Source organism: Cyprinodon variegatus, unplaced genomic scaffold (assembly GCF_000732505.1).
Source record: "Cyprinodon variegatus isolate N-32 unplaced genomic scaffold, C_variegatus-1.0 Scaffold78, whole genome shotgun sequence".
NCBI classification, from domain to species: domain Eukaryota; kingdom Metazoa; phylum Chordata; class Actinopteri; order Cyprinodontiformes; family Cyprinodontidae; genus Cyprinodon; species Cyprinodon variegatus.
The window spans coordinates 1,422,048-1,431,744 of record NW_015150531.1 but is presented as its reverse complement, the minus strand read 5'-3'; the positions used below and the strand labels follow the sequence as shown (position 1 = coordinate 1,431,744).

Sequence of the window (9,697 nt, the reverse complement as noted above, 5' to 3'; positions counted from 1 at the left end):
GAATCCAAAGAAAAAATAAAAAGTGCTGCTCGTCCTCTGGCCTGGGTAAGAACAGCAGAGCATCGCTGGACGTCTCTCTCTCTGCTCCGTTCTCTTCTTTCTTTTTTCTGCTGTTAAAAAAACAAAATTCCACTCCAGTGACTTGAAGCTATTTTTTCTTTTATTTTGTACAAGAAATATGTGTATAAAAATAAATCAAGATTGTAAAAAAAAAATATCTGTTCATCCTCTAAACATTCATCAGCACCCCCCCCCCCCAGCAGCAATTGCTGTTTAGAGATCAAACTGAAATGCAAAGCAGACCATTAAAGCAAACAGGCCTGCTAAGTAGGAGGAGAGTCATAGTAATACTGCAGAAAGCCTCATCATAGAACGTTATAACACATTTCAGAGCCCAGAGAAAAATCCTTCCTGGCGTAGCTTTCCTCCACAGGTGGGATGTAGGGATAGTCTGTGGGGGTGTAATAAGGGGTGTATTCAGGGACAGGGATGCTCTCCTGCTGGGCCGGCCAGCAGCCCGGCATAAAGTCCTGATGGGAGCCGCATTGCTGGTAGGAGTAGTTTTCCAAGGGGAAGCTGTGGAAGCTGGACTCCATCCTAGTAGGCGAGTCGTAGCAAGATGAGGAGGAAGAAGAGAAGGAGTCCTGTGGGGAGTAGCTGTTGGGATCCAGGGGGTTGCAGAGCGTCAGGGACTCGGATGAGGAGTAGGCAGCCTGAAAGAGAGGGACAGCGCTCAGATGCAAAGGATTTCCTCCAGCAGGACCGTTATGGAAAGAACTCAGTCAGAAGGACACCAGCAGGCGCTGCGGTGTAAATATCTGTTCTTCACTGGAATCAGTCTTCATTGGAGAGACAGTTTAAGTGAGTTAAATGAAACTCAGTTTAGGGAAATAGTTTTTGTCCCAGTGTAAATTAGCATAAAATTCACCCCAACAGTGACCAATCGCCCTCATTTTGGTTAATTAACTCAGTTTATTCGTCAACTACTTAAAAATAATAATGAAACCGCTTTTGGCATTTACTAAATCATATTTAGTTACTTTAAGACAATTGTTTTATATCCTACCCTGCTAACATGAAACAATTGTGTTAAAGTAATAAATATGATTAAGTAAATGGCAAAAATAGTTGCATTACTTTTTTTATTTTAGGTTTCCATTTAGTTGTAACTATGTTAAAAGATGGTTAAAAGGTGAAAGAATTAATAGATGCAAAGAGTTCTGCTAAAATCTCAAAAAGTTTCATGTCTCAGTTTAGAGCATTTAGGAAAAGGTCAGTCCCAGAAAATAATGATACTTATATTAATCATATATTAATTTCCTAATATTGGTTGAAATTTAGTTTGATTGACATTTTACTGTTCTTTGTATCATAAATTGTTGTTGGATGGTTTTCTTTTGTTTGGTTTTTTGTGACGTCTGTAGACAAAAAAGAGGAAAATGTGAACTTTTTGCATTATATATATAAAATCTCATTTACTTTCTCATTCAAAGACTGGGAAAATAAACTAACTGATGTTTTACTTTTTTATTTGATATCTTCATTTGTTTATTGGACTGTTAAAGATAATTTTCTATTATATTAAAGTAAGAAAAAATAAAGTGTTTAGATGGAGAAAGAGGCTGAGACTCACCATTCCCTGGCCGTAGTAGTCCACATCGGAGGACAGAGCGTGGTTCCAGGGCAGAGGGGAGGAGGTGGGAAGGGAGGCCATGGGGGAGCTGTAGTCCATGCCTCCTCTGGGGCTGAAGCTGTAGCCGTTGCTGGGCAGCATCACGTCTCCAAACTGCTGCTGCTGCTGGGGGTCGCCGAAAACAGCCGCCTGCACGTGCATGCTGCACGAGCTGTCAGGGGCAGAGAAGGAGGGCGCGCACAGCTGCAGGGCTCGCGAGCCCATCTCTGCCAAAGGGGCTGAAAGAGGAGGCTCCTCCTGGCGACCTGAAGGGATCAGATTTAAAAGTCATATCAGAGCCGCGCTGATGGCGAACAGTCTAAAGACTGGTTTCTAAATGGACTCCATTTATTTTATACATTTTTTTTTTCTTAAGGGAGATTAAGTGTCTTCAGGGCAACATGCGCGCGCGCTGCTCAGACCTCATTGGGTCTTTAAATTTAGAGCGATGAGTGGAGAGCTGCAGGTCGGAAATAATTGACAGCCTCTGCATTCCAAGCAGCCTGAGTTTAAGGGCTGGTTATGCTCCTGCAGCAGTGAGCGAGGTGCTCCAGCTCTGCGGGGTCAGGGGCAGGTTCCTACCTGCAGCAGCGGGGAATGCAGCGCGCTGCATGGCTTTATTCCAGCTGCGCTGCAGTCTTTATCTCATGGCGCAGATTTTAGAGAGTTCGCAAAATAAAACCCCTAAAAAAGATCTAATAAATCAACGAATGAATGATTTTATGAATAAATGGTTAGACTTTCTCACTTACTTGGAGGGGTGGGCATGCAAGGCTCTTTTTGTTCCAAGTAAACCTGGAGAAGCAGTCAGTCCCAGAGAGGATGAATCATGAGAGGGAGGAAAGAAAGCGGGATAGTTAGAACTTTGGTTTGTAAAAGAGCAAATTTATTCCTGTTAAAAATAAATAAACAGACTTTAACACTTGATTTTTTTGCCGCAAGAAGAGCAATGGGTTATTTATTGGTGATTGCTGTGCAGGGGTCGCAGAAAGGGAAGGTGGGGCTGGGAGTGTTTACCGTTTGGAGCTTCTTACTGCTGGCCTCCCGGGCTCGGTGTCTCTGCAGCAGCTCTTTCACTGTGGTCTTTACCCGGACGCCCTGGTACACCCTTGGCTTTTCTGCACAAAAAGACCAACTGTTTACCAAACAGTCCCCCCCACAGAACACATACCTCTCACCCCACCTCACCCCCAAGGAGAGTTTCCCTTCTTCCCATCCGATTAAATAAATGCATCACCTTAAATCTGTGGTTTAACAACATGTTTGTTCGATATATACATAATTTAATAAATATTTTTCTGCTTTAAAATGTGAACTTTTCTGTGTGTAAAAAGCGCAGTTAATGCGCACTTTAGCCGCAGAACCCCCCTCCGCTCTCCCGACTCTTTTTCTTCCCCCATCCGCCTCAGACTGAGGCGCTTTTCCAACCGTTCAAATCCCCGCAGCGCGCAGACCAGGAAGAAAGCAAAGGAATAGAAATCGGCACAAAATGCTGCAACAGTAAGTTTTTGGGGTTTTTTACCATAAAAGCGAGCAGAATATATATTCTTGATATAAAAAACACCATTTGTGGTTTAAAAGCTCCTCCGATTCGTTTGGTTAAACTCATATAAACAAAATTAGATGAGCGCCAGGAAAGCGATCAATCGAGAAAACAAAGGAAAATACTATGAATGCGGGATTGTGCGCCGAGGAGTTAAAAAGCGTTTTAACGCGGATTTATAAAAGTACTTTGATAGTTTTATGATTTTCTCTGTGATTCTAATGCGATCAGATTTTGTGTTGTGGGAAATTTTGCAGCTACTTCACGTCGGGATTGTTTTCCAACCAATACCCTCCTCAAAACTCTTCTCCAATCTCTGTTATTTTATTCAAATCACCCCTGCCCCCCTTTTTGAATGCGTGACAGTGTTAACCTGCGGCGTTTGCATACCGGGTTATTTGCAGATTTTAAAAAAATAATAAATTTAATAAGTAGGGAAAATTAATAAAAGCTTGTTCTAAAGCATAAAGGTACACGTGTGTGCGTAATTTGGCCCCTGAAGGCGCAATTTAATGAACTCTGGAATGGCGAGGAGATTTGATAAGACAAGAAAGGATCGGTTGCAAAACCTCCTCTGATAAATATTCATATAGTTAAATGCTTCTGTTGATTTGTTTTAAATGTGGGGAAATAATGGACTAAAACGACACGCAGACACATCCCACTCAAACGCCCTGTTACGCACAAGCTGTCCGGGCAGAGCGCCTAAGTCTTAAATCTTAGCTCCACTGGCAAATCATCATGATCCAAAATGTGAGCACAAAAAAAAAAAATGCACATCTACATGTGAATTGCTTCAACTAACGCTCAGAATAATCTAAACGTCGTGTATATTAATAAAAGTCGGTAAAACTGTCATGTGCTTAAAGACATTCAGGCTGTATTTCAGAAGGAGGCAGGTGGAAGGTTAGAATATAACCAAGGAGGCTTAATAAAACTATTCAGACCTTCAGCAATAATTGTAAAAGTGCAAATAAATAAGCTTATAAATGCTTATAAAACCCTCTGCGTTTTCTTCTGCCTTAAAATGTTGCTTATTTTACTTTTTTTTTTAAGTTCTATTTCCAAAGCCAAGATTAACATTTTTTTCTTTTCTTTTTTTAACAGGACAAAAGGCAAACAAAATCGAATCCCCAGATAAAAAAAACAAACTCAAGGTCCAACTTACCAGACATGATGACTGAGATGAGGAAAGGTTCCCTGGAGAAGACCTTTGGATCTCAACAACGTTCTGCTCTGCTTCAGCAAAATGGCCAAGAACGAAATTTCTACAAAAGTCTCCAAAAACAACAAGTCAAATGTATTCCAGCGGGGTCAGAGCATAGAACAATATTGTAATAAAGCTGGGGACATATTAGTTTGAGATTTTCTCTCTCCATCCCTACTATTTAAAACCCCTAGAACTCAATGATTTGACAATGATTTGATTGCGCGTTACTTACAATTTGAATATTCAGAAGCAACGCTCTCAAATCGATTTTTCAATAAAAATAACAACGCAAGGACTTTTTAAAAGCCCTACTGTAATATAATATGTTAGTGTTTTATACTTTGGATGGAAAAAAGTACACTTTTATCAATTTTAAGCTCCTTTTGACACATCAGAGCACCCGAGCCCCTTATTGCACACATAACCTCTGGATGCTGCTTTTTGCGCACTTTTAAAAGCTACTTTCACTCAAAATCTCATCTCACATGACCAGAGATGCATTATAGACACTATAAATGTGGGGAAATTTAATTTTAATTTTTGGGGGGAAAGAAAAACGCATAAATATGGGATAGAAGGGGGCGTGGCATAGAGCAGCAGCCATCTTTGGCTTCGCAGGCCTTGAGCTGCTGCAGCAAGTGGTCTCAGTGTTCTCACCTGCTGCAGGGGGATACTCAGCTGCTCTGTCCTTCTATAAATCTAATCATTTCCAGTTTTCCTTTTACATCAAATAATAATTATTATTATTTTGCATTTAATGTAGAAACTACAGCACTCCTCTTTTTTTATTTTGCAACAGTCTGGCTCCCAGATCACACAACAAATTTAAAATCGAAATGTTGATCCAATAAAAACCGCATATAAATAATAATAAACTGCCTGGATTTAGATAAATCAATATTTCTTTTTTAATCTATTTAATGTGAATGTTTTCAATATGCTCAGAATGTTGTTAATATTTATATTCATACGAATAATATGATTGCGTTATGATGTTTTAGTTCTTTTTAATAATTACCTAAATTCCTCAAGATGCACAAAATTTAACTGAGGTTAATTATAAGTAGTAGATATTTTAATCTAAATGGATTTTATAATAGAAATCTTATTAATATCATGGTTATATTAACTTATTTTGATGATAATAAATATATGCCAAATAAAATAATAAAAGGATTATTTTAGGTTTAGATTATTTAAGCCTCTTTCTTGTGTCCAGTCCTGATCATGAAGTCCCCTCCTCACTCTGCTCCACACCGGGCCCCTGCGCCCTGCAGCCCGCCGCTGAAGCCTCTGGTGGCTCAGTAGCTCCACCTAGTGCTCATATCCTTAACTTTTTTTTTATTGCAAACAAAAAACATACAAGAACAACATAGAACATTAATAATTACACACAGATACAACATCACAGGGCTTTACAGAATATATAGTAATTATTTGTCAATTTCAAAATCAAATCTGTTGAGGTTTGCAATTCTTAAAGGGCAGATATGATTTGAATTGCTTTAGCATTTCAGCCGAATTTTAATTATTCTATATGGATATTAAGAGAAGATAATAAAAGCTGGAAATTATTTTTTTGTTGTAAATATTTGGAGGTGTGAATATGATATTTACCGTAAATAATAAAGCTAAGAACATAAAAATTCTGTTTTGACAAGTTCACATAAAGCATCCTTATTCGTTAAAGTAATATTGAGATTTCTTTGATGTAAAAAAAATTACATATTTCTCCAGAATATTTTGGTATAATTAAAATCCCGTAAAAAGATAATTAAACTTTTCTTCCATTTTTTTTTTTTTTTTTACAAAAAGTCCACATTGGGTCCAAATCCCATTTATATTTTTTTATATATACTTTAACAGGATAAAGAAAATTAAATTTCATAAGAAATTAAATTAAATTAAATTTCATAAGAAATTTCACTTACTTCATTGTTTATTAAGTATTTTTTAAGGAGCAACTAATTCCACTTCCAATTTTTATTTTCAAAAATGCTGGACCAATAACACTGCTGGAAAAAAACATCTGGTAATAAAATGTTTATTACCTTTTGTTTGTTGTTTTCTTAGTTATAAAAAGACAATAATAATCAATATAATTTAAGTTTGGATTAAAACTTGGCACTGAGTGAATTTGATGTGTGGGTAAAGATGATAAAAAAGTTTAATGACCAACTGGGGATTCGTTAAAGACAACAGCATACTCTATAGAGGTATATTCTTAATTCTTCCCGATATATAACCAGATCATAAATGCAGAAATCTAAAACCTTTTTTTTTAATTCTGTACCGACAAACAATACCAGCAGAGCTTTGGTATCCTAAACCTTTCAGACACATTTGTCTATAAAAAGGTGAGCTGTATCAAACTTTTAGTGGGATATAAGAAGTGACAAATGTGCAATTTGTCTACAACGTTGAAGTGTTGCAAGCAGAATGAGCGCTTTTAGTTTGATAAAGACTCATCATCTCATCTGCAAAAACATTGGGTTTGAGCTTTTTCCCCAGTTTTCAGAGGTCAGTATCACCAAAGGGGGGGAGAGAATTAATCACGTTTAACCAGAAACAGGCAAAGTGTTTTGGAGTCTAACAGAAAAACCATATAAAGGTGTTGAAGCAGTTCATGCTTTTTTTTTATAATTCAAGTCATCAATTCAATTCAGTTGATTTCTATAGCTCCAATTCACATCATGTCATCTCAGGTCCCTTTCCAGTTCACCAGATCATCCAGTCAGATTGATTCAAAGTTTTTTATCTAAGGAAAACCAGCTGATTGCATCGACTCATTGACTCTTCAGCAATCCCTCACACTAAGCATGCTTGTAGCGACAGTGGAGAGGAAAAACTCCCTTTGAACAGGAAGAAACCTCCAGCAGAACCAGGCTCAGTGTGAGCGGCATCTGCTGAGGCCCACTGGGGTTCAAGGAGACAGAAGCAGACATAGAAAAAGAAGCATAGATACAAAAGGCAACTGTCAACCAGCTCCACAGGCGGCCCCGTCCAGGAAACACACAGCCAGGCAGACGAGCTCCGAGCCAGCTCCCATGTCAGAGGATGAAGAGAGCACATCCAGTTAGTCACAGTCAGAGAAACAGGACTACACTGGAAAACAGGCCAAGCTCCAACATCTAGAAACAAAGGTGTTGATGGCAGCAGCACAGCTGATGTTTCTCTCCAGGATGGAGTCACAGCCAAACAGGAACAGACCAGATGAAGCTACTATGAGAAAAAGCAGAGAGAGCAGAACGTTAGAGATTGAACTAACAGATTCTGCAGAGTGGGAGAATAGAAATAGAATGATGATGTCATGATGTCATCAGACAACACAGTTTGTCTTCCTTTACTGACCATGTAGCTACGGAGCTGCAGACCAGTCAGATGATGCTGAGGGAGGAACCTTTCCCTAATGTTAGGACCAGAATAATCTAGAAAAAAGCAAGGTGATAAGGTCAAAAGAAAATGCTACTATTTCTAGTAAACTGTTTGTTTTTTTGCAATTAATTTAGGAGAAATGCCATTAGCTGCACAGATTATCCACAAATATCAGAAAATGTACCAAAGCTTTTACTACAAAACAGATATATTTAATGTTTTTATTCTAAAACCTTAAAAAACAAACCTGGGTTCTTTAAAATGACATTTTTTCTTCAGTTGGTATTTCTTAAAAGCGATGTTGTCTTTTTCCATAGATGATGTAAAATTTACAACTCTAAAGGAGTTTTATTAGCATGGCCTAAGAGCAACAATGGCTCTTTGGGTTTTAAAGGTTTAGACCTCTGCTGTAGATCAAAACTGGTCTTTAAACAGTCAATGATATTCCATTAGTGTTCATTTAACTAAACTAACTGCTATGGGCTAGCTGACCAAAACTTAATTTTAACTGTTTATTTGATTAATTGAACTGTTCTTGAAGTAATACAAATTAAACCTGGTTTCATGTAAGTAAAAAAACCTTAGCAAAAAAAGCAAAGCATAAAGTAATTCTCTGTGACAGACAGTTCCCACAGAGCAAGAAACAAAAGGGAATGACTTAGAAAAGTTGGCATCATACCAGCAGATGGCGTTACATAGGAACAGCCTCATGAGCTGCGTTATGGAAATGTAATATAAATATTATTTTCTTTATTCACTCTCTGCATTTAACCCATCCTCTTGGGCAGCAGAGGGCTGCCATTGTGCGGCGCCCGAGGAGCAGTGTGTGGTTAAGGGTCTTGCTCAGGAACCCACGGTGGAGGCTGTGGGGATTAAAGCAGGTACTTGCAACCTTCTCAGATCACAGAGCACTGCTCTAACAACTAGCCCAACACTCCCCTTACCAAGGCTTTGGTTTATTTAATTATTTATTCTACATTAACTATGGCTTTGTCAAGTAGTAGGGCTCAGTCAGTAGTATAGTTGTAAAATAAAAGAAAGGGGATGGTGGATCTTTTTTTTGGAAGCATGCATAGCCTAATTAATATAGTCTATTAACCTAAAGCACTATGCATGGTCTGGTTGTTCCATATTAGGTACGCCGGTCATTGACCCCTTGACCAAGGTACCTTACAGTAGAACTGTAGTCAGTCCCTGGACTGGCATGGATAGCACTGCCCCTACATAACTAGCATGGCTATCGCTGCCCCTGCAGAGTTAGCATAGTTATCAATGCCCCTACATAGTTAGCATGGCTATCAACACCCCTACATAGTTAGCATGGCTATCACTGCCCCTACAGAGTTAGCATGGCTATCGCTGCCCCTACATAGTCAGCAGGGCTATCACTGCCCCTACATAGTCAGCATAGCTATCACTGCCACTACATAGTTAGCATGGCTATCACTGCCCCTACAGAGTTAGCATGGCTATCACTGCCCCTACATGGTTAGCATGGCTATCACTGCCCCTACACAGTTAGCATGGCTATCACTGCCCCTACAGAGTAAGCATGGCCATCATGGCCCCTTCAGAGCTAGCATGACTATCACTGCCCCTACATAGTCAGCAGGGTTATCACTGCCCCTACATAGTTAGCATAGCTATCGCTGCCCCTACATAGTTAGCATGACTATCACTGCCCCTACACAGTTAGCATGGCTATCACTGCCCCTACAGAGTTAGCATGGCTATCACTGCCCCTACATGGTTAGCATGGCTATCACTGCCCCTACACAGTTAGCATGGCTATCACTGCCCCTACAGAGTTAGCATGGCTATCACTGCCCCTACAGAGTTAGCATGGCTATCACTGCCCCTACATAGTTAGCATGGCTATCACTGCTCCTACACAGTT

At 39.3% G+C, this 9,697-nt stretch overlaps 1 protein-coding gene across 3 annotated transcripts; it reads right to left on the bottom strand.

The window, feature by feature from the left end:
• Positions 1 to 257: 257 nt before the first annotated feature.
• On the bottom strand, positions 258 to 4,529 carry colca2 (colorectal cancer associated 2). 3 transcript variants are annotated; one of them, XM_015372942.1, is made up of 5 exons: positions 4,384 to 4,529; positions 2,690 to 2,790; positions 2,425 to 2,467; positions 1,634 to 1,938; positions 258 to 713 (listed from the first exon to the last, which is right to left on the bottom strand). In XM_015372942.1, exons 1-5 carry the CDS (start codon positions 4,388 to 4,390, stop codon positions 366 to 368), a joined length of 804 nt encoding a protein of 267 aa, XP_015228428.1. In that variant the 5' UTR covers positions 4,391 to 4,529; the 3' UTR covers positions 258 to 365. The 3 variants fall into 3 exon arrangements, with proteins under 3 accessions (XP_015228428.1, XP_015228429.1, XP_015228430.1); XM_015372943.1 differs by lacking the exon at positions 4,384 to 4,529 and adding an exon at positions 3,195 to 3,427; XM_015372944.1 differs by lacking the exon at positions 4,384 to 4,529 and adding an exon at positions 3,023 to 3,046.
• Positions 4,530 to 9,697: the final 5,168 nt, after the last annotated feature.